The 25,574-nt window shown below is 44.2% G+C and overlaps 1 protein-coding gene across 2 annotated transcripts in view; it reads right to left on the bottom strand.

The window, feature by feature from the left end:
• The window catches only part of gfra4a (GDNF family receptor alpha 4a), a 255,477-nt gene that overhangs the window by 107,827 nt on the left and 122,076 nt on the right, over nucleotides 1-25,574 (bottom strand). Inside the window, exon 1 of one of the 2 annotated variants that reach the window (XM_056393819.1) lies at nucleotides 19,674-20,598. The exons of the other annotated variant lie outside the window; for it this stretch is intronic. Within the exon in view, the coding sequence (XP_056249794.1) occupies nucleotides 19,674-19,731 (58 nt within the window). The 5' untranslated portion in view covers nucleotides 19,732-20,598. Of the gene's footprint in view, nucleotides 1-19,673; nucleotides 20,599-25,574 lie in introns of those variants that run through there. 2 annotated transcript variants of the gene reach the window in all.

The following is a 25,574-nucleotide window of genomic DNA, read 5'->3' as shown; positions in this document are numbered from 1 at the left end:
GGCGGGGGAGAAATAACCACTCACCTAATATTCCACAGAGAGGAGAATGTTGGGGAAACTGCTGTGGGAAAGCATTAGAGCGTTACTGTGGTCTACCAGGGGAAGAAAACAGACAACGGTTCACTCTCCTAATCTGAGACTTCCGGCTTCCTCAGCTCAGCTTCAGCCTCTTCCCCGAGATCCTCCTGCCTCCCACAGCACCGCAGAGGGGAGGGCAAAAGAAAAAAAAAAACGGGAGTCGAATGCCGAAGTGAGGAGGTGAGAAGGTGAGGATGAGGTTCCCTCGCTCCCTCAGAACTGAGATCTCACCTTGAAAAAGCACCGGCCTCCTTGATCAATCTTTCATCGCTGTCTCCCGGCAGCTGGCCTCTCACCCACCCCTCTCAGACTCCATCGCTCTTTGGCATCATAGACCCGGTGAAATGCCTGCTATACTGAATCACTCAGATGCTGTGTTTACAGACCCGCCTGCCATTTCGCTATCTGCTGCTCTCTATAATAGCGTAGCAACAGATATCTCAACGCTGCCGCAACAATCCCAAGAAAATCATAAAAGCAAACAGTGAGCGGCGTGCATACAATGCACAGCCCTCCGTGTGAGCATATATTTATATATTCTGAATACATACGGCCGAGTCTAAAAACAAAGCTCATAAAGTATTCAGTTTAAGTTGGAGCGAGTCAGTGAGTGGCTCAGCGCCGCTGACAGCAACTCTAATAGGATCTGTTGTTGGAAATAAGTTAATTAATCTTGTCTACTTTCTCCCAACTCTCTCTTTCTTCATCTCACAGCTGCTCTGTCTCCTCCTCACCCCCTGCGTCACCTTTTAATCCCTCCCTCGGTCAACTCTCCGTTTTCATCCCTTCTTCTCCGATGCTGAGCTCTACCCCCCCCCCCCAAGTTTCCCTTCTATTTCTCTGAGACGAGAGCATTACGAGCGAGGGGCCAGCAGCGATGTTTCTTAAAGGCCCCTGAGAGAAGAGACACATCGCTGTGCTAACATCTGTTTTTCAGTCCTCCTGCATACTTCACACTCGCCCCCGTGCAGCACACTTTGAGTTTTGAAACAATCACAGCTCTCGCCTCTCTCCGTGTCCTTCGACTTACACGACTGGCGGTTTTGCACCGGCGATTTTCAGACCAGGTGTGGATGAGGGGCGTGCCTTCCGTTTGGTGAGACCATTTGGAGACGAAGGGGGAATAAACACGGGGCAGCTGCCGCGCTGTTCGCAAACATGACTTACTGTTAATGAAAGCCGCTGAGCAAAGAGACAGACACAACTGTGCCAGCTACAGGCTGCATCTATTTGATGAAGTGTGCAGCGGGCAGAGGAAACTAAATCACACACATGAGCTGTTGTAAAGAAGCATCTCGCTCAGTTCATCAAAGACAAAGCAAATAAAAGAAGTTGAAAAAAAAAGAAAAAAAGAGGTAATGAATAAATATAAGCAACTCAATAAATACTTCTGAAGAATAAATACGTTTTTTCCTTCATTTTTTCAAGGTTCATTAATCAGCAAGTCACATGTGCAGAGCATGCTTAACATATACTGACCTTACACTCATATGAAATGGGAATCCTTCATTAGTAATTAATGGTGTTGATCTTGGAAAGATTTCCCAGCGGGTGAGATACATCTCCATCTCCTCGGGTAATCTTTTTTTTTTTCCATTTCAGTGTTTTGTCTGGTAAACATCACCAACAAAACTGATTCCATGAGGGGTAATTACAGCAACCGCCGGAAACAAATCAGCATAGCCAGCAGTGAAATGTACCGATTTAACAAACCAGGATATTAAAGCCAGCAGACCTGGATGCAATAAAGTGGCAGTAGAGGACAGAGGGAGATTAGAGGTCTGAAGAACTGCACCAGTTCATTGCTTTTACTGAGCTATGTAGACATAGACCATTACATTGGGGTCATTACACAAAATGATTCAGATACAATCCAATATTGTCAATTAAAGAGACCGAGCATCTGTCTGCATACAAGTCAGCTTTAAAATTCCAAAGACGGACTCAAACGAATGCTGATTTGTTGATGTATTTTAGGTCGATAACTGCTCTGCCTTCTGCTAACAGCGTCAGTAATGAATGTGTCCGTGTTTTGAGGTGGATGTTGGGCTTTCAGCCACTTGTCGGACAGCTGTGTAAAGCCCTGGTTCGCTAATACCTCTCCACCTTTGCACAGGTTTATGGCCATGGATCAGCGGGCTTAGTAACAAGGCTGACAGAGGCTTCTAACAAGTCAGGAGACAGGCAAACAGATGAACCTGGCAGCTCCTGTCTCTGAAGAGAGCGGCGGGGGAGGGAGGGTTGGGGATAAATGGGAATCATCCAGTCAAGCGTAGCTTGAACATGCTAGCCCATCTCAATGGGCCCTAATGACTGGGCTGGGGATCAGTGTGACATGACTCTGGTTGGAGGATTTATCAGGCAGGGAGGGGAAATTTCATCAGTGCTGCTCAGGATTTGTGGCAGTGGGGCAGAGGAACCGAGCCAGATCGCCGGGTCGACCGCTTCACAACGGAAATGTTAGACACAAACAAGAAAATGATTCACACACGCACGTCTGCCTGTGTTCAGCACACATGCACAAACACTCACGGCGGCAGAAACCGAGCAGAAGCACATCAGACAAAAACAGTAAAGACAGTTCATCGAAATGAATTTGGGGATTGTGCTATCACTGACTGGCAGAACATTTCACTGATACAGAGTCGATGAAAGCGTTTCAATTTGCTGTTTAAAAACACCCGGTGTCGGGCAGGCTGCTTCCTGCCGTCTGTCAAAATTAGTTTCTCTTAAAAAATTAGTTTCCCCTGGCGGAAATCATCTGCTTCGATTTGATTCCGGGCCAGAAAATAACATAATTCCACTTGGTGTGGACTGTTTTCATCATTAAACCATTTCACGCAGTAAACTGGGTGGTTAACATGGACAGAGAGCAGAGATATCCAGCATGGCGCCATGGGCAGAAACTCAATCAGGAGAAGGTGCGAGTGTGTTCAGGGACCTTTGCTGTGTGTCGTTCCTCCCGTGGTTCCTGTTTCTCTTCGCTGTGCTGTCCATGTAAACTCTTCTCTGCAGGACTTTTACTCACAATTCAGTATTTTCAGTACAGCAGAAAACGTGAATGTCCATCTGTCCCATCATTCATCATTTATATCATAAGTATAATTCATCTGCATGTTATCTGATTGGACATGACATCACACACGGAGGAAATGTGTTTCAGACAATCAGATCGCATCGTACAAAAACCTACCATATTTGAAATGAGAGTCAGACAGACGCTGCGTGGTGATATCACAGTGGTTGAAGTAAAAAAAGACAAAACTTTAATCACTATATGCAAATATCATCAAACTGTGAATAGCGGGAGGATGGATTTATCATTTTGCTCATCAAGAGGACCAGCGGAGAAGTGTAACAGTGGAGATGTGTGTTGACGTGCTTCCATATGCTTTCTTCCCTCCACAAGTGTAAAAGTCTTCCAGGCAGCAAAGGAAGGCTGTAAATATCCTCAGCATAGTCGTGTTGATTAGCCACCATCCTTTTTTTTTTTTGGGTGTGTTGCATAATTCACAGTTTAACGGCCAACTTTGCAAAACTGATAGCAGAGGAAATTGAAGCAAGATTATTGCTGTATGTGAATAAGTAATAATAAAAATGAGACCGGAGGGGTAACGGTGGCCGCGGACGCCAAGGATCTCATTCATTCTGATTGTCACGACAAGCTGCGCTACAGCCTCAATAAAACCTTCGCCGCGCCTCATCATCTATCACGGCTCTGGCCCTGGCAGATTCTTGGCTCGCTGTCTGAGGCCAGCCTCTCGGACTTACAATGTGTTTTGGGCTCTTAGCCCCCCTCTGCTTAGGAGTGTACTGCAACACAGCTCACCAAGTGCTGGAGAGCCGGTGCACCGTGTAGGTCCTTAAATGATATTGATGGCGGCCGAAACCTCGTGAAGGCAGGGGTACACTGAAGAGCGGTCTTCACTGGCTCCATGGCTTTCATCCAATCTAGCGGTTATCAAGATGGGACGCCGTCTTGTTCTGCGCTGTGAACACGTAACCCTGGGTTTGTTCAGGTTACTGATCAGACAAGAGGTCACGGCGGCTGACAGGGGAGGAGGGGCTTTCACTTTATCTGCTGCCTTGTAGGACGAGGCGATGATTGCCGGTCTGCTCCATCCGAGCTCTGCTTTACTTCCACCCCGTCTTTTAGGGGGACCTTGTCCATTACCTTACTCAGATATCACTCAGTACTATCTAAGTAAGTCAAGTGGCTGCGGCCTCAGAGGCCGTCTGGTCATAATCCTTCATCAGCAGCACAAGAAAGGAGAGAGAAGGCCTAAAAAAAAAAAGTGCCGGAGCTTTGATAGTGTCTGAAGAGCTGAGAAAACCTCAAAAGCTGCGTTTCATGTAGCTCCTCGAAAACTGGTGAAAAATCTAATACCTGACCATCTGGAGGACGGATGATGCGGAGGATTATCAAATAATTGAAATCTGTGAAAGGTCACCGGCTTGATGGCGAGTGACCTTAGATCAATGGCGGTGGGTTGGGTCACACTTCAGTAGCAAGGCCCGAAGCCATGGAGGGCGAGGATCCAGGATCACATGGAAGAAGGGGGGAAGGCGATGGACAGAGTTAAAAGCAGCTAATTAAACCTAAAGAGGAGACGTGCGGCGACCAAAGGGGATGAAGGCGAGCCAGCGGTCGCCTGGAAGAGACTTCTAATATTTTCCCTCACTCTTTCTTTGGTTTTTCTTTCTCTCCTCTCTTCTATCTCTCAGTTCCTTCCCCCCTCACTCTGTCGTTTGATCTCGCCATGGCCCAAAGTCGCTCTGCAGACAGGTTTTATATCTTATATTCACTGTTCCACATGAGGGAGCATGTTTAAAAAAAAAAAAAGAAAGAGTCTTCTCAAAATAAATGAGGCTCTGAAGGCAGACGACGCACACGATGACGGGTGGTCGTGCTGACACCGGCCATCGCAACAGGCGTCAGTAATTCGATTTGGAAAAAAATATCTAAGTGTGTATCTCCGTGTGTGCATTTGTGGTTAGACGTGACGACGGTGTGTAACTGCAGCATCTCTCTCTCTCTCTCTCTCTCACACTTTCTGTTCCAAAGGCCCAATCGGATTAAGACGGTGGAGGCGCGGAAGCGAGTCAAGAAAGCAGTTCCAGTCGAGGACCGGTTCCAAATCGTCCGAACCGTGGGGAATCGCGCGCCTCGCAGCTCATCAATCCCTTCCATCAGTGCTGACGTGCGTTTTTCTAAAACTTGTGCAAACTCATGCATCTGCACTGCTGGAAGCTCGCACCGAGGAGGAGTCATGGTGGAGTCTGTGGAGCATTGACTTAAACTCCAGGAGAGCCATGAATCTGAAGCTCTGTGGTTGACTTCTACCGCTTCCCAACCGAGAAGCACGTCTGGTTTATATCCCGTCTTATAGACAGGTGATATTGTTCTTAATCCTAGTCAGTCCACATAGAGAATTGATCATGAATTGTTAAAGAAAAATCTTTCAACAAAATCTTTCCCTGGGTGCAGGTGCCGAGTGTCTTCCTCCACAGCAGCTTCTTTTTTGTTGCTTCTCCCTTTTGTCCTCTCCTTGCTGCTTTCAAGCGTCACAGAGAAAAAGAAAATCGCCCGGTTGGCAGACTGTAACACCACAATGATCTGTGATGGATAACACCAGGGCAAAAAAATATTTTCAATTTTCAAAAAGATGAAAATCACTTCAGCAGCGAGCGCCAGTGTTAATTGGCCGGAGAAGCTGCTGCAGTACGAAAAAGGGCCGCGCGAGTGTTATCAATATTTTTTCGAGAGAAACCCTCGGAGCAGCGAACGCTGCGCGGTTTCAAGTGGCCGGTTTCTAAATGAACCAGCTGTCCCGCTCGGCGAGCATATAAAGAAAAAAAAAAATCAATATCTCCGTTAACTGTCTGTTGTTCCAAATGAGAGGCACCCAAAGGGCTGCAGTCAGTACACTGCCACTGTCATCGTCTTTAAAACACAAAGCCTTTGACTATGATTGACTGGCACACCAACATACACCCACTACCTAATTGGAATTTGCTGAGAGGAAGACAGAGAAGCGTCTCTCTTTGTCACTGACAGGATGCCGTGATGCCTGGGGAAATTGAATTCACATCGAGAGGGATTTAATTAGACCACTTTGTACCTTTCATTGCTGCTGGATCCTATTTACATTCATTCTTGTGTTACTAATCTTCCCTTACCTTAGTTATATTGGCTCAACTAATCTTCAGGTCTAGTCTTTAAAAATACAACATGTTCAGCGCAATGAGACCAAATGTTTCATCTGTATTTAATGGAGAGTTTTATTTAATCTTTCATCACACGTATCATACGGGGGGAGTCGCAGGCTGGATGACCACGAGGGTACAGCGTCACAAGCTTCGAGCATCCCGCGACATCTAATATGTCCACTCCCGTGTCCACGAGGGAGACTGTAACACACATTTGTGATCCCACGGGGCGAAATGCAAACATGCGGCAGATGAAACAGGGAAAGAAAAGCAACTAATTCCTTATTACATTGTGTGCAGCATGTCAACCGCGACACCCTAAAATCCCTTTTGAAATAAATCTAAAGAAAAAAAAAACTGTATTTAGATGTGCTGGAACAAAAAGACCTTGAAGGCAGGATTTATCAGCTTAGCTAAAGGGAGATGATCCACTGAGCGGAGATGGGGGGGGGGGGGGGTCGCCCCATCTTATTCTCAGCTTAACTGGAGACCCGCAAAAAAAAAAGCTGCATATGATATTCACATGGAATCCATCTCAGCGCCTGTGGGACATAAATGTGCTGATAGTTTAAAAAGACCAGTTAAACTTGATAAAAACCAACGTTAAACCCCCTTTACTGTGAACGTTTATGTCATGTTTCCATTTCTGTATATTCTCCCCAAGTCCGAGCCACGACGTGCAGCGCTTCGGCTCGAGGCAGGAAGTTTGGTGATACCGCCGCCGCCGTCCTGCCACTCAGCTGTCAAGGTGTGTGTCACCTGTCAGTCAGTGGATGAGTCATCTAATAGCTTTGTAGAGGAAATAAATCCCCAATGAGAAAAAAAAAAAATAGCCTTCACTTTGGCTTAAAGCTGCATTAATCAATATTTAAATATCATATTTATATATTTATATCACCAACTCCACAGTTCCCATCAGATGTAGCTCCTGAATGTAACTTTAGCTGCTGCCCTGAAACTATCCAGCACGACACGACAGACAAGGAAAGTTAGCAACTGGCTAAAGAGCCAAATATTTCCTTTAAATGGTGGTGGAGACCAAAGTAGAGCTAAAAAAGAGTGAATATTGGACATTAATTTGTCAATATCAAATGCAAAACAAAAAAAACCATAAATCCAAATGAATGCTAATGTTGCTGCATGTCTGCTTGATGTCTGATCAGGCAATAGTTAGCTAACGATGCTCGCCATATCAACATTATAAGGTTTTTACAGCTTGTTTTTGTTGTGGCTACAAAATCTATTAAAACTGGTTCTTCCTGCTTTAACTGACATCTTGTTCAGAGCCGCTGAGGAACCTGCATCGTTAATCCTGCTGACGACGCCCCGATTAGTCGACGGTTTCTTCAATCGGTAAAATCGCTGCTGATTAGTGAATGAGCGCAAATCGATCACTGAATAAATCATAGATAAAAGGTGGTGACTCAGAGGCCTGGAACGAGGCTACTAGTGGCTACCGTTGCCAAAACCTTTCTGTACTTGGAGATCACGAACCTGATCTCTCACGCCCGAAGCTAATCAAAAGTCATTTAAAACAAAAAACCCAAAACAAAACATTACCCATGAGCCTCGGTGGCTGTTATCATGGTGAAAACATCAACATTTGACCAGCCAGTGAGCTGAAAACACACACTGACGTACCTTTCTTTGTGGGTTTTGTAGTGTTGGATGAAGTGGGATGTTGTGGTGGCTATGAATAGATTTCTTTTAGCTGCAGACTTTGCATACCACAGTCTATATCGTCATCAATATAATCTTTGAACCAAGTTGTAGCTGCCTCATTGGCCCATAAAAGGACATGTCCTATATGTAGCCAGGTTTCTGCATATCGCATTAGAAATCATCCCAATAATGTTTCCAAAACAAAACTTATCCTCTCAACAAAATGTCATCTGTGTCAAGTCTAAGTCTAAATCAAGCAACCAGTCCAACTCCCCGTCACCTAACAGCGTCTATTTCAGGACTCTTACATTTGGACCCACGGTTCACCTGAAATATCTCCTCCCATTTCAATAATCTGTGTTTTCAAAATGTCACTGAAAGGCTGTTTCCAGCAGGAGTGGATGATTTGGTTGTGTACACACAGGATCACAGATAAATACAAATTGATATTAGCATATGGAGCTCGTTTAATATGATTTTATGCAAAAACACTGCGTACTGCAGGTTAGAAGTGAAATTAGACTTTGTGTGATAAATATTCTGGGAAAAAGAGACAAGCCACAAACTGCCCTATCATCACTGCCAATAAACTGTTTTTGCTTCTTGTAAATTTATGCAATCTTGAACATCTTCCAATTTTTTATTGTTCTTTCTCTGTCTGCCTGGTTTCTCCGTCGGCCTGGGTGATGACGTGGAACATGTAAGACAAAAAGATAATCAGTCGAGCGGCCCATGTCAGACTGCAGAGTAAAAACCATGTAAGAGTGTTGAGCCAAAAACTCTTTCATTAGCCCTCATAAATGTTATCTGGCACATATCTGAGACAGGCTGGGTGGATCGCCTGCTGCGATTTGGCCCGTTCCACACATCCCCATCCTCCTCCACCTCCCGTTGGCTTAGTCAGTTGACAGCCTGGCGCTGAACCTGATTCCCGAGTCCCGATTTCACACTCTTCCTCTATTTCTGTCTCAACAGACTGAGCGTAACGCCACCGCAGAAAACTGCAGCTCTGATTAGAAACCAATTAGCTCCCCAGATCCCGGGGCCCCTGCAGTACAGACTGCAGGATGTCATCTCGAATCAGCTCCTGCTCCGGACGGGGATCTCTGCTCCCCTTCTGCCTCCTGCTGGTCTGCTCTCATTCGCTGGGAGTTCTCAGGGAAAAGTAAGACGGAAAGTGGAGGAGCCACTACTTTAATATGACCTGACCTAAATGTGAGCTGTGACAGGCGGAGATGGATAAGCTTTGGCCCCAGTTTGTGTCTCTCATGTAATTATCTTTGAGTCAATGTAATAAGCCAGTTTTTCTTTTTTTTTTTTCATTAAAATACTCAGAAAGTTTGAGAAAAGCTCCAGTTTGATCCTCAAAGACAAACCTGCTGCTACAATAACAATGTGTCTGCTGTGCAGTAACACACCAACATGTTTTACAAAGTGATTCTGAGTCAAAACTAAAATTGCCATCAGAAATGAAGTAGCAGTGGATTCAGCTGTTTGGTCATTTTCAAATCTTAGATAATAACTCAGGTAACAGTCTTTCCTACAGTCCATTCTCTTACTCCAGTCACATGCTTAGACACGGACTTGTCAAGCTCTAAGAAGCGGTCTGCTTTGGCTTTGGGACTCTTGTTTGTCTGTGTAATCCTAACAGGCAAGTTATTCTCTAACATAACATCGTATGACACTGTATTTTTCGTGTCTGATTCACTCTGTCCAGACTTCACTCAGTTCTTCTTCTGTAGCACAAAACAAGTGACATGAGCCAGTAGAAAACTCTGGTGGGTTAAAATGGGCTTACTGGACAGCGTTAGGGTGGCTAGCTTTAGCCGCGGTGTTAGCTGAGCAACATTAGCCCTTAAACATCCTCAGGTAACTGCATCATAAACTCAGCTGTCAAAAAAAAAAAAGAAATACATCACTAGTTCTTGAATATATATTTATTTACTGAATGATGTGCAAAAAGAAAAATTCATATTGCATATAACAATTGAGATATAAGTCAAGGTTTCAGTTGAAATGGTCATTTTTTGTATTTTATTTTCAGTGAAAAAATACATAAATAAATAAAAATGAGGATGATGTGATTTTTTTCTGGGAGTCTGTACCAAACAAGAATTTTCCTTTCTGTCTGGAGAATACGATCTGTAGGCACCACGACGCCTCCTTCATGGTCTGTTATGACACATTTTGCCTTTATCACAAATGCATTTGGCCATATTGCGATTTCGATAACGTTTCCATTAATTGAAGTATTATCTTCGGCACTCAGCCTGTGGCCTCGTACCTGCACAGCCCTGCTGATATGCAGAAACAACATCACTGCTCTCGGGTGATATTTCTAAGGTATCCAGAGGTGTTTCTAATATTCTGACCCCTCCACAGGGACGACTCTCTCTCCCTCTCAGTATCATGTAGTTGAGTATAACACCACCTTTAACCATGACCCTCAATAACAAAACAAGTTTCTGTCTCGTAGAGTCGCAGTTTGTTTGATGTCAGAGTATCACTTCCTGTCAGTAAAAAAAGAGTGAGATGTGTCGATTTTTTGTAAACCGAAAATATAAAGACTATATAAACTATAAAGACAGATATTACAATATATTACCGTTTACTATTAGTATGCAGTACACAATAGGGACGCAGCTACCAAGACACTTCCTGTAACATAGGTAAAAAAGGAAAAGCTACTTCACTGTACACCGGGGAGTTTGTCTCTTAGCAACAGGACAGAGGAGTCTTTTGAGGATTATGGGCATTTCTCTATGAGCATATGAAGTTTTATTGAATAATCTGCTGATTTACTCAAAGACGTGACAAAACCTGTTTTACATCTGTGACTCACAGTGTAATCCTTCATGTCTCCAATGTAAAAACAATGACTATATGAGAGACACAAACCGGGGCTCGCACGGGCCCGTTGTAGGAGGATTACCGACGTGCAGCGCCGGGACGGAGTGTGTGATTAACGCACGAGATCATGTGAATGGAAGCCGAGGCCTCGTGATTATCCCGGAGATATTTTTACGTCGCCTTCGTCTGTGCCAGACGAGAACATGATTGTCACGTCCAGCACTGCTCTCTATAAAATGCTGGAGTAATAACAGCCTGTATTGTACGGGTCCATATAATGGTTTGCACCGGTCGCAACGAGACAGTTAAAGTTCCTCATACTCAAACACGCTGACAGATACACTTACAGGCCTTAAGTAGTGTGACCACTTGATGAAGGGCCTTGAAGCCTTGCTAGCTTGTTTCATTACCACTTGTCATTCTCTCTGCCAAAGCCAACTCTACGCTACCTTTTTCCCCCCACTCACAAAACTTTTTCTTCTGATTAATTGCAGCCTTTTAGGCTTCCTCACAATCAGCCCGGACCATTTTGCAGCCTTTTCATTACAAAGTTAAACGTCTGGCTATGGAATACGGTGGCAGTAAATGCCATATCCTTTCAGCGCAGCAAGGGCAGGGTAATTGTCTCTGTGGCACAATCGTCCCTCAACAAAAGCCAGTGGAAATGACAGGGTTTTAACATAATAAGGAGCACTGTCATTTTGGTTTCACCCCGCAAAATCCTCCTTACTAGCATCAGCGCTGCAGTTTGATTCCCTCTGTTCCAGGGAATATTTATCTCCATCTTAGGGGCCTCCATTTTGCTCTTTTCTTCACCAGCTGATAGCCTGTAATTGCTTCCATCTGCTCTTTATACATACAGTATTACATGTCCTGGTAAAGATAACAGTGCAGTGAGAAAACCAGCGAGACAGCAAAGAACTGACTATAGATGTCAACTAGTCACCAGTGGAACAGGCCTGCAGCTCTCCCACTTTATGTTTCAACTCTTTTGTTGAGTCATAATGGCAGATAAAAAAGGAACTGTTCCTGTTTTTTGGGGTTTTTGTTGCCTGAGCATTATCTCAGCGAGGTGACAGTTGACAAATTAAATCAATAAATCAATCACACAAGATGGATTGGGTGTCAAAAATGATATCTGCCAGTGAGAAGATCGCGGGTGCAGATGGGAGCGAGCCGTCTCCACCGGCTCTACTTCAGGGATGCTGAGCAACAGGTGCTCTGCATAAACAAACAATCAGGACGGTGTGAATGAAACGTGGAGGGGCCGCGACAGTAAAACGCACGGCTCCAAACTGAGCCGACGCACCGGGGGGATCTAAAGAGCGGCCCGGCTCTGGCGAGGCGCTCTACAGAGGATACGTATCTCCTTCTCTGTTAGATGCCCAACGACAGCTCCAGCCTCACGGAAAAATAAATCCCCTCTCTCACTGTCACACGCGGCTTATTCTTATTCACATTCGCATTCACATCCACATCCTCCGCTTCCTGCTATGTTTGCTCCTGTAATTCTCCTACAATATTCTCATGCTTCTCTCTGTCAGTGGAAACTTGAAGGCGCAGAGAAGTGTCCACTATGAGAAAAAATCATGAAACTGTCTGAACCTGCACCGGCTATGTGGACCCGGTGAGAGAGAAGGGTGAGTATGAATTATACATGTGTCAGGGGGTGGCTATGAGGGGGTGGGCTTCAGATTTGTCAGAATAAATGCATAAAAGCTCATACTTGCAAAAAAACCCACAATATTATCTGTCACAATTCAAGGTTACCAAACACAAGAGGAGCAAATTATTCAGTCCAATACAAAGAACAGTGATGAGGCTTAATAACTGCAGAGAGAGCTACAGAAGGAGGTTTGGTTTGGATACACTGGAGGCCTTTCTGTGTGTGTGTGTGTGTGTGTGTGTGTGTGTGTGTGTGTGTGTGTGTGTCAGGTTGTTAATTAGCTATTTGTGAGGAGTAAAATGTTCATCTTATGATCTGCAGGATGTCTTTCACTGTCCCTCCCGCTGCACTCTGGCGTCTGTCCTGTGAGACGCTCACATACATGTGATCACATCTCCTGCACCAAACACGGCCCTTTACAGACACGTTTATTAATACTCTTACATTAACATTGATTCAAATGACTACGTGGGTCTGCAGTGACAGATGTAAAAACCCACACACACACAAAAAAACTTTTCAACTCTTTACAGCCTCTTTTAGCTCTTTGTTTTTGTTTTTTGACACATTTAAGGCGCAGTCTCTAATGAACCCTGTTTTCCTGCAGCAGGAGGCCGTTTATAGTGTGTAAGCGCCGACAAAACCTGCTGTAACTGCTGCGACCTGCCCGGTGCCGAAGATAGAAGAAAGAAGAAGCAACTACCTGACACAACATGAAGGAGAGGAAGCATTCAGCAGCTTTGAGACAGATATTTTAGCAGAAGTTGGTGGAAAAGGAAAGTAAATGCTAGATTACACTCCTCACGTGGACAAAATGTGTCTGCTGTGTGTCTAAATGGGCAGTTTTTACTAAATAACCAGCATTACTTTACCAGGTAATCGTGTATCGTCCCCTAATGGCCTATTACGCTAGCTAGTTAGCTTTGAAGAGTAACTACATCAAATTCAGTTGCAGCATTTTTTTAAAACTATAATTATCAGCTTGCGGTTGTATTTCTCCACCAACCAGTCCAGTCCCAGTTAATTAGCATATTGACATTAACATGTTTTGTGGGGCCACAGTCATCTTGACCTTTGACCACCAAAATCTAATCACTTCATCAATTTGATAAGTCACCTCGAGGCGTTACCGAGATATCGGGACAGACGGATGGACACGACAGACAGCGCTAGCAGCTCTCCTCTGAAACGCTCCGGTGTGTGTGTGTGTGTGTGTGTGTGTGTGTGTGTGTGTGTGTGTGTGTCGGGTGTGTCAGTACGTAGCTGTAGCCTGCTGTTTATCGCGGTTAACGTTATTGTTTGTCAACCCAAACTATCTTGCTAAGCTCTGAATGCAGCAGAGTTATTGGCAGGCCTGTGAGTCGTGTTCACTGCCACTGGAGAGGAATAAATCTCGTACATCTCCTATCTGGCTTGTTAATGCTAATGTCACCAGCTGCCATGTGGGAGAGACACAAACTGAGGCTACGTTAGCTAGAGCTCTGCTTCTTGTACCCGCCGCAGCAGCTGCCGTCACAGTTGGAGGGTCAATGTACAAAACAGACCTTGGAGTCTCGTCCATGACATCGTGGTTTGGGAGCGGCCGCAGGATTCAGCTAAACTGAACTTTCAAATCCAAGCAGGACAAACCGAGAAACAGCCGGTTTTACGCACAATATGAATCTTGTTGTGTATCAACAAAACACTGCAGAAGTTTCTCTTTAAAGGAAGTAAACCATGAATGAACTGCACTGCTGGGCCCCATTGTAATGTTTGATGTGTAGTCTAAATAATTCAAAGCTATCAAAAGCATGAAACCATAAAGTAAGGCTGTACTTTTTTCTCCCCTGATGAACCTCAACTCAAGATAGCTGCAGATACTGACTTCACCATCCCGACGCTGCCTTTTCCCCAAATGTAAAATCTGTGTATGTCACTGAGCAGAACATGATTTTTTACGTAAGTCTACATGAAACCAGGTCGGCTACAAAAAAAGGTCAGTATCGCCACCAGGACTGAGGTGGATCCCAAACATCAACAGTGTCAGTCCCCAAGAATCACCGTAAAGCTTTGATTCTTAAAGTCCAGACTCTCCATCTGCTGCCGACATTCAATAAAAATAAAGACAGAAACCCACCTCAGAGGAGGCGGACACACCGGTTTCTTTACACTGACAGTAACCTCAATACACCTCAATTCACCGCTGAACTACAAGTTACACTCTGGGAACTTTCTCTCAAATGAGAAAAACCATAATTACTATTAGCTTTCACAATTCCAGGTAAAGCTCACATCTAAATGCAAGAAAGCCACGCAGATGGAAAAAGGTACACTGGAAAGAAAATGTAGAAAAAGGAGGATCTGAAGCTTTGCTTTTCCTCTAAAGATGAGACCTTACTCCTGCAGTGGATAATAATACCAAGTATGGAAGGACTACTACTAGGAAAAAAAAATCTATTAAATTGGACGGGAAAGTTAATCAGTAAATAATGACCTAATGAGGAATGGTAATCAGCAGTCAGCTTACTCTCAGTGCTGTACTCCCAACAGTGTAATTACTTTTGGGTAACTTTGCTCTGAAATCCTCAAAACATGAAATCATAAATGATTGTTTTGTTCCAATCAGTGATTTCAGAAGCTTTACTGACATTATCAACAACTACACTGTGATTAGCTCCAGTACAAAATGACTGCTGGTGTAGAAACGGTTGAATAATGAGAATGATATCGGTCATGTAGTCGTTCCAGTGTAACGTTGCACTGTGCTGAAGCAATAATCCAGATGTCTGTGTAACATTTTGACTTTCACTTTGATAAGCTTTCACCGTCATCGTCAAGACACCGACTGTGGAGAACTTAATTACATCCCATAATTCTAATAATCAACCTATTCTGTCACAATTCAACAAATAATTGCATAAATTGATCGTGTTTTTATATTTTCCCCACTAAATCTACCTGATGACAGCGACTGTTTTCTTCAAACAGATGACACACAGTCAGCTGTTTGCCAAAACAGGCTGATCTAAAATCAGCAGTGGATGATGCCCTTAATAGGACGTCATCCCGGCTCCCCACCCTGATGAATCTAATCTAGAGCTGCACCACTTTGCCTCTATGTAGGAGCCCCTGCAGTTTAATGCATCCTCAAATTGTCCACACCTTCCCACCACTGCTGCTGAGGAACCAATCATCACAGACTCATGCTGCGAAAAATATACATACCACCCCTCAAGCAGTAAGTCCTTCATGTAGATGATCATTACTTCTCACCAGGCAGTTACCACCGTATGTAAAACCAGTGGAAGGCAGTGCCTGACCAGTTTAACCTTAAAATAGACAACAATTAGAGTGATGCCGAAGCTGTACATCTGATCTCAGAACAGTTTGTGAAGTCTGTTTGTATTCATCCTGTAATTTACCGCCCTCTAGTGGTCACTGTAGGACATTATCTCTGGAAGCTAGCTTGACTTGACGGTGTCCGGTGATTAGCTTTAGCCAAAGTGCCCTTGACAAGCTATCCTTGACTCGGCTTCTATCGTTCTGAGATCAGTCACTGAGGGAGCCATGTATGTGATTTGTGTGATATTCGTCCGTGCACTACGGGGTGTGAGGTCACACTAAATGTGAGCCACAAGCAGTAATCACAGGTGTTGCTCATTGTGAAGAAGCGTCTCGGCTGTTTTTTGTATTTAAACTTTTTATTTAAATCTTATTGGAGATAATGGACATTGTGGACACCAGAAAATAAAGGCATCATGATACAAAGCATCGGTAAGGACTGGATATCATCACTCTTCAGCGAGCAGCCGGTAGTGACTTAAGTCAAAGTCATGATATTGAATGTGCAGATGCATGTGAGAGCTGTAAATGCGTATTAGAAAATTAATTGAACAGTCTTTTGTTAAGAGGCAATACTAGCAAGTAGATGAGAAAATTACACTGTGATTTATCATCTTAAATGGCTATAAATTGTCTTGCTAATCTGTATTGCAGAGCAGCTCTTTCTGCAAGGGAAGCTTTCAGAAACATACTTATTCAACTTATATATTTACAGTAAACCTCGTAACGTAATACTCAAGGCTTTTAATTGTGTTCTGCTTTTTAAATCTCACATTTACATCTTTTTTCTGTCTGTTCATGGAGGTGCAGTGTTCTCTGTGCAAGATCTGCGGTAAGTTTGAGAAGTTGGAGACAGCATATTGAGGCAGGGAAATACAGGACTCTGAATTGTCACTCGAGTGTGTCATTGTCAGTTAATGATAAATATTTTATAAGATTACAATAGAAGTGATTTTTTTTTTTTTTTTTAGATATTTTTCCTCTATACTGCACAATTGATATGTTTACTGTCAGTTCAAAGGAATAATCCTAACACCTCTTCAGCCAGGAAGGGGTGCAGAAAGGTGAACATGTCCAGGCTGGAGGGAGAGTTTCAACACAGCAAAGACAGGCAGCACAAAATCATGAGACAGGACAGGCTCTGGATTTAAAAGAGATTTGTTGCTGCTGCTGCCATGAAAAGGTATATTTTAGTCCGGTGTAGGCAAGTGTGTAAAATACTATAAACCCTCCGCCATGTTTGCAAATGGCGAGGTCGGGTGTGCTCATTTTACTGCCTACCACTTACAGTAGAATAATACGCAGATAAACCCGGGTCGACTAATTACAGTAATGATTGCAAAATGTTCAGAGTGGTGCGGGCAGATAATCACTGAAGCATCACAAGACTGAGCAGTAAATATCTGAAGTAAATGGAGGCTTGCCCCCCCCCCCCAATTGCACGAGTTTACCCCCCCCCCGCAAGTTAACGACATACAAAAACACAGCACGCTAATCTTGCATGCATTCACATTACACACCACGCTCCACGAGAAAGAGACATTCATTAGATTGGACAGATTATTGTGGCTCTGGACACCACAGGCTTTTCTGAAGCCTTGTTGAGGCCCGGCAAGTTACAGAGGAGCATGTTTTTAATTGTAGCGGGGGCTCGAGAAACAGAGCTGCACGCACACACAACAGCCAGTGTTTCCTCTTAAACTAAAAAAGGTCCTCATAAGGAGAGTGGGCTGTTAAGTGTTGGTCCTCAGAAGTGTAGCTAAGCCAGTCCACACACAGGAACTGATGCTGCCTTCAAGTGCTCCGTGAAAGCTCCCATTTCAGAGTTGTAAATATGATTTTTCGCACATCTGAGTGCTCACATGATAACAAAATGCAAGTCATTAATCCAAGTAGTTTCCATTTTTTTCTTTTTTTAATAGAGTTTGTTCTACTTCGGATTCAAATGGCACCGAACTGCTTTGCATGAGAAATGAGAAAAATGCAACAACACAATAATACATCATATCATCTTACATAAGCTGACTGGGGAGACATGCGTCCTTTTCCCACGTCACGTCACTTTCTCCCACGAATCGCTCGGGTGCTCTCAACTCACAACACTTCTCTGACAGCATGTTAGGACTCATGTGCTCCTCCCTCTCAAATTGGCCCCTGCGGATTCGAACCGATCACCGTCCTCTTGCCCTCTGTGACCTTCAGGCTAAAGCTGTTTCAGCTCCTTTGATCCCCCCCCTCCCCTCTCTCTTTGCCTCCCTGTGTGGCTGATGGACAGGATCATGAGGCCCTGGGTGAGAGACTCTCTGCTGATTTGACATCTCTTTGACAAGGTGAGAATATCTGAGGAGAATAAACCAGGACTGACTGCCCGCCCTCCTCACATCCTGCCTCCACTTACCCACCCGGCTCATGTCTTGAGTGACAGCTGAGCGCTGTGATACGCGTTTCTACGATGTGAAAAGAAAGGGAAGACAGGCGGACATATTACCACCACCCTCTGTAAAGGAAGTGTGGCAGACAGGAGTACTGCAAGTGTGTGTGTGTGTGTGTGTGTGTGTGTGTGTGTGTGTGTGTGTGTGTGTGTGTGTGTGTGTGTGTGTTCGGGGTTCGAGGTGGCGGAACGTCTTTTCTCGCAGCTCCTGAGTTTCCGGCACACTCCCAGCATGCAGGGCTGCTTTCAGTGCGCCTCGTGAGTGGCTGAAATCACAGCTGCAGCAAAGGGAAATGGAGTCTGAGATGCAGAGCTGTCATCATCGAGGTTAGAAATCTACACAAATCCCTCCGTCCGTACGTCCTGTTTCCAGCCCACATTCACTCTGCAGGAGGGGTTTCTTTCTCACCATGGAGGCGGAATTTAGCAGAACAGAATCAGAACAAGTGAGAGTCCATACCACAGATGAATATGAGATGAGACCAGCAGAAAACAGCACCGACATTAGAAATGACTTGTACCAGCTGGCACAATGAGAAGTGCACAGGTAACAAGATTAATAGATATGGGGAGAAAAAGCTCTGTGTGTGTGTGTGTGTGTGTGTGTGTGTGTGTGTGTGTGTGTGTGTGTGTGTTGTGCAGTGCTGGTGGTGCTGCACATCAGAATCACACCAAAACACTTTGATTGGTCAGTGCGCGCGTTCACTAATGTGCGCACTCACACACACCGGCTGCCACTCCACTCAGTCCCCCAGCGCGCGCGCGCACACACACAGACACACAAACGCACAACAGAGACAACACGATTCACCTGCAAAGTGCGCGCACCGCACGCACGCAAATGCAGGCGCAACCCCAACCACACACGCTACGCACAAACACACACTCTGACACACACTTGTCTGCACCGGCATTTTCGCAGTCAAACTGGAGACCAGCAGCAGCGGCAGCAGCTTTGGTGGCATCTCGTAATCAATACAGCCTACGTGTGTGCACGGGGCTGCTGCCTCCAGGGTAACACACGAAATGCTCTACGTGGTTGAGAAAAGACACACAAGCATCTCATGAGTGCAGAAAACCCGGCCAGTGCCAGAGCAGGTCCCGCCGCTCCATTACTGTCAGTCACACATCAGATCATATGTTGCGGTGCTTGTGTGTGGTCTCTTACAGAAATAAGAAATCTGTCTCCCTGCTCTGCGCGGGACCCTGTAGTGAATCTCTTGACATTTACACAAGTGGCTGATGTTGCAGGAAAAGAAACACCTCATTATGCAACTTTACCATAAAGCAGGCGGATGAATGGAGACTCCCGAAATAACAGTTGCACTAATGAGCCTGAAGATCAGACTGAAAACGGGTCAAAAGACGAGCTGCAGCGACCATCCGCAGAACAACGCGTTCATTCTGCACAAGTTCAACTACACTGAATTACATTGCAAGTGTTGTTCAACTTACCAATAAGAGCCAGCTGCAGGAAGTACAGTCCGAGGAAGTCCATTATGGAGTGCGACATTGATTCAAATGGATGCAATCCCGGGCGAGAGATGATGTGCGAGAATAAAAGCCCTCTGTTTGTTGAAATTGGCACCGAAATTAAGACCGAAAGAATCGCAGCTATTTCTCAAGTGATGACTGGCCACTTACGCTGACGCCGGAATCCACAGCATTGCATGAAAAAACAGGAGCGGAGCAGAACATCATTTTTTAACAGTCAAACTTTTGTCACGGAGGGAAAAAAATGGGTTACAGCTGCGCCAAATCAAGCCAGTGGTTCCGATTCAATGCAACAACGAGGGGGGGAAAGAAAAAAAAACAGTTCGTTCCTTAGATGGAATAAATCTTGCGCGTATTGACCATCCCTGGCCGTTTCATCCGTCCGTCCTGAGCGGCTGCTTCTTCTCCTCTTCGCCTCCACCTGCGCACCGTCTGGAAACTGCGGATGAATCACAGGGGCGCGTTGCTTTGCGCACTCCGACCTGCGAGTCACACAGTCCCTGTGATCCTCTGCTCCCAGGCGGGTCGGCCGGAGATGCCCAGCCCAGCTCGTTTAAAAATCCAATCTTGGCAAAAGTTGAAATAGGACAAGTTAAATCGATAGCCTATTTCATACTGCCATAAAATGGAAACAATAAAACTGCGTAAAATGGTGCATAGTCTGTATGGGTGGGTAGACCACATCCACTATTCTCTGAAAGTAGGTTATCCCCCACCCCCGCCAAAAAAAAGAGAAACTACCACAGTCAACTTGCGTGAATCTCATTGATTTGGAGGCAGTTGAAAAAAAAGCTTTTAGAGGCCCTACAGCAGCCGGAGCACAGGAGGAGCAGACGGTAGAAACAGAGCCAGGCTGACTCAGTGTCTGTGCCTCTTAAACGGTAAAAATGAAGAGACCATCTTGCAGCCAGCATGGGCTGTTGGAGGCTACCTGCTGCCTAATGTGCTCGTGCTGGTCTCCTTTCAAAACAGAACAAAGCATAATCTATTTTGATCTGGGTTTTGGGGACAGTGGACCTGACTGACGCTGTACTGTCATTATTTTGAGACATAGCCTACTTTTTTTTATCATCAAGAAATTTGTTTGCCATGTGCACCCAGAATAATTGGATTAAGCCTGCAGAGGCAGCTCTCCATAAATCATGGAGAATATTTAAATTCTTCATACTGACAGCTGTTATGTTTTTTTTTTTTGTCCTGAATTATCTTCAAACCCTTAAAACTAGTAGCTACTCTGGATAAGAAATTAATTTTTGAGCAGTTTGTCTGTTGGGAGTTGTTTTCCCTCTTCCAGCTTATTTCTAGATTTTTTTTTCTTTTTGCAGCAACTCGGGGACACTTTCATCCAAAACATTGTTTGTGTAGTAGCTATGTAAAAAAGGCTGACAGTCATGGAAACGTTGGAAGGATCATACTCGGTTTCTAAACAATAAGCTGCACAACCGTAGATACTGACAAACTTGTGTTTAGCGTTTGATTTTGGATTTTTTCTCTCTGTGGCGAGTGGGCAGTGGACTCCTCTCAGGATTCGCTCACACTGAGACAGAAGGAAGGTGGAGAGGAAAGATTCTGCAGGAGGAGAAATGATTCGAGGAGGCATGGACGGTTTATAACAAAGACCCTGTTCAGTATCACTGAAATGTATCAAGACTCAAAATCAGATCATCTTACAATGATTTTTATTTTTATTTTCAAGTGGAAGCGTAGGATATTTGACCTTGTGTATATTTATAGACAAACAGGTTAGATAGGCTGCGATGAAAACACAGGCTGCAAAGTACAGCCTCAACACAACACCTGTGATGGTCTCTGTTAATGCAACATGGCTCCACACGGCGAGGAACTTTGGCGATGTCCAAAATGTAATATCTCGATGGTTCAGATCAAGTATCGTGATATTCAATGTTATCATGGGGGTGGGGTTGTATTTCATGTTACGTATGTTTTTTTTAAGACAAATACAAAATATATAATATATAATTATATTATTGTATTTTAGGGGTTCACGTCTAAGTGATGCTGCCACTAAACAGCAGTTCAAAGGTTTATTCGTCACATGACAAGATACAGTGTACAGTTACCAAAGCTGTGAAATGAGGGTCGGACTTGGCAGCAAGACGGACTGCAAAACAAAAATAAATAAATAAAAGAATAAAAGAATAAATCAATAATAAAAAAAAAAATTCAATGTTGAATACATCACATAGCCTGTGGTGAATATTGGCCCAAACCTATAAGGAACTGCATGAAAATGTTTTAAAAAATTGATGGCAAGACTTGATGGGAGAGGGCACCGGAGCATCAGTGAGCTACTGAACACACGCTGAAACAAGCTGCAGCAGGACGAGCCGCACCACCAATAACAGAAGATGCCGCCGCCGTCTTTGAAAGATGACGCCACGCACAATTTGCTATTCACGCAGCCTCGTATTGACAAACAGACAGATAAGTGCAACATGATTATCTGTGGGAACTGCTTTCAGTGACTGATCAGAAGAGTGACATCACATGAAATCAGTCCACGCACAGCGTCCGAGAAGAAAACCATCGCTCACAAAATGGTACAAAACTGCCAGATTAAACTTTGACAAAGAACATCAACACGTTCTTTGGTCAGGATGAAACCGATGAAACCGGCTCAGATGTGGTGGAGCATGTTTGGTGAGTGAGAAGAGGACGGCCGGTCTGAAGCAGCTTGGCAAGAGAGTCATTTTCCAACACGACGATGATCCCACACACTCCAAAATGAAAAAGAAAGCTAGGACCCGACCGAGTCTGTTCCCTGACCCGAATCCAACAGAACACCTTTGGAGTATTTTTCAAGCGTTCGGCAAAGCAACAAAACCCCCTCCAGCAAAGGGCGGCTGAAAAGAACCACATGTGAAGAACAGCAGAACATCTCCGCTCAGTATCAGCTCTGACATTTCTGTTTTTCAAATGAAGCGCCGTCATTCTTCTTGGGCTTTGGCTAAAAAATAATAAAATTGTGTTAATTTGTTTGTATTGATTAGTTAAGATCTAGTGATAATGACCAGCGGTGTATTCTGCTGCAGCCTGTATGTTTCCCTCTGAGGCCACTGCAGCTTCTCTCTGTTATTTTCAATTTGCTTTTTCAACAATTTTTTTATTTTCATTACATTTTGAGAGATTTGTCTTTAGCCTGAAGCCTTTTAATTTCTTACAGATCACAACATGTCTGCACTGTCAGTAACATGAAGTGAAACTGTAGAGATTTGTATTATTTATATTTATATATAACTTGTTAAGCTCTTCACTCCGCAACATTTCAAAGTCATTGGTTTGATGTTTTTTGTTGCTGAAAGATAAAATATGTAATTTCTGAAATTGATTATTTGTATACTTATATAATATAATATATAAGAGTGTGGAAACATGAAACAGCTTGTTTTTAGTGGTTGGAGACCTACACACTGTTATCTGCTTTGAAAAATGTCAGCCCAGTTTGCCAGGATGTAACTGCCGTTTAATAATGTCAAACTTAATTATTTCAGTGAATAATAAAAATTTGACTTACTGGTCACTCAATGACATTTTCTCTGCGAGCCGAAGACTGTCGTCACCGGAAACGTGACGGCAGCGGTTGTTTGTTCGCACGGTTAAAAAGGAAACTGTTGTGTTGGTGTACTTGCTGCTGTTGACGAACCGGAGGAATCCGCTTTATTTTACCTACGTGGCAAAGAGCCTTCATCGGGATGATTTATCCGAAAGAAAGCTGGATCTCTGTCTCTGGGAAGTCAGAGGAAGTCAGGCGATTATATAATTATCGAGCCCGGTCCACGTAGGGAGAAGGTTGAAGGCTTTAATACGGGAATATTGTTGGTCTCTTTTAATCTCAACCTCAATCATTCTCTAACCCATAACCACACGTTTATTATTGTAGCCATGACGACAAAGGTCCCATAACTGTAACAAAGTAGTAATTAGTAATAAGGTTAGTAATTCCCTTCCCTTAGCTGGATCGGACAACACTCATAGGGGTGATTTTATGAAGTCAAATCACCTGTTTTATAATTAAGGTAAGCACTTGTTGGGACACCTACAACAACAACAACAACGCTCAACAAGTCTTCCAAATGATACAGGACACTGTTTGTGGCAGTTCGTTAGAGCGACACGTAGACGTGTTTCCTGATTCCTGATTCCAAAACCGACAGAAAGGACTGTTGAATAATAAAGAGGGTTTTGGTTTGATGAGGTTTAGGAAGTGAAACGACTCAGGTCGGGTTCAGGGAGAGATCATGGGTTTGGGTTATAATTCAGTACTTCGTTAAGGTTAGCGAAACATGGCGGTTTTGGGTTAAAATCACTACTTTGGGGAGATTCATCGTCATGGTAACCACGTGATTAAGATTGGACCGGGTAGTGTACGTTGATTCACGAGCCTCTGAGGGCGGCTCTACGTATTGTTTGGATGAATTTAACTTGAGCTTAAGTTACTTTTTGTAAACCGCGCTGGTTCACTCATGGGGCATTGGGACGACATGTGTTGTGCAGGCAGTTAGATGATGGTCACTACAGACACTGGAGATACAGAATATCTCAGCATGCACAGACATTTTTTTTTTTTGCTACACTGCCAATCTTTTCTTCCTGTTCTTTCCTTCTTTCTTTACTGACTGTGTGTGGGGGCGGCAGGGTTTGACCTGTGTCAATACAGTTTTGTGCTTTGAGTTTTTGTATCTACTTATTCAAAAAAGTTCAGTAAATTCAGCTTCAGAGAGGCGTTTGAAAGCTTGAGAGGTAACATCTAAAAAATAGACTTTCATTTACCAGAAACCACTATGATATAATGTCATTAAACATCGAAGGTGGTTTTCTGGTCGGGAGCGGGTGGCGGCGATTGTCGCTTGACAAGAGCTTCGGTCATTTTTGCATAATGTAATGTAACAGATTGGGGGCTGCGGTGGGTCGCTGTCAGAAAGTGACAAGATGGGCCGGGGCTAGCCGGTTAGCATGCTAACTTTACAGAAGAAATGACTTGATATGAGAGAAGAGTTAGCAATGGTGTTGCTTTCCCGCCGCTGGAGACAGCTCCATGGGGGAGTGAAGTAAAGAACGTTTCTTCTAAACTGGTGAGAGTGAACAGCTGTTGATGCTAACGCTGGCTATGTAGCAACAGCAAAACGTACACACAAAGCTCCTTTAAACTACACAGAGGATGCTCACAAGTGTTGACTGTGTACCAAAGAACAAGAGAGTAAAAATGATCTATAGCTGGGGAGTAGTTCTCTCAGGACGGTCTGTTCTTTCGCAGGCAGTTTAACTGACAGTTCAGATTCGATTGTTAAATTTCACTTCACTTCCTGTGAGCAGCGATGTGACCACACCAAGGAGCAGGATTTCATTTGGGCAGTCAGGATAAATGTATGTCATGTCTTTACTTAGGAGAGGGAAGCTTTTGTCTGTAGCAGTTCCACCTTGTGTTAAAACAAACGTATTTTTACATGAGATTCTGGCCCGGTGCAGATTTAAGAGGAAGGAAAACAGAGAAAGCGTTCTTTACACAGCAACACCAGAGGCGGAGTGGAGTTGGAAGTTTAGACTCGCACCTTGGCGGTCATCCAGCAGCGCATCTACTGTGCACTTCCACAGCAGCAGCTGGTAGTTAACTGCCTTGCTCAAGGGCAAACTGGCTGCAGTTGCTGTAGGAAGGCAGGACAATCCTTATGTCTCCAAAATAGGTTTTTTCTGGAAGGTTATTCAAGTTCAACCTAGCCCCCCCCCCCCCAGCTCCCAACACCCCTGACTTACAGCGTGCGCCAAAAAAGATGGCACATGTCCACACCTCTAGCCTTTGAATCAAACATCCCCCTGACTGCTTTGGATCGAATCCTTCTCGTC

This window comes from Seriola aureovittata, chromosome 13, assembly GCF_021018895.1.
Source record: "Seriola aureovittata isolate HTS-2021-v1 ecotype China chromosome 13, ASM2101889v1, whole genome shotgun sequence".
In the NCBI taxonomy this organism is placed as follows: domain Eukaryota; kingdom Metazoa; phylum Chordata; class Actinopteri; order Carangiformes; family Carangidae; genus Seriola; species Seriola aureovittata.
The sequence above is the reverse complement of the archived record's forward strand: the minus strand, read 5'-3'. Positions and strand labels throughout refer to the sequence as shown.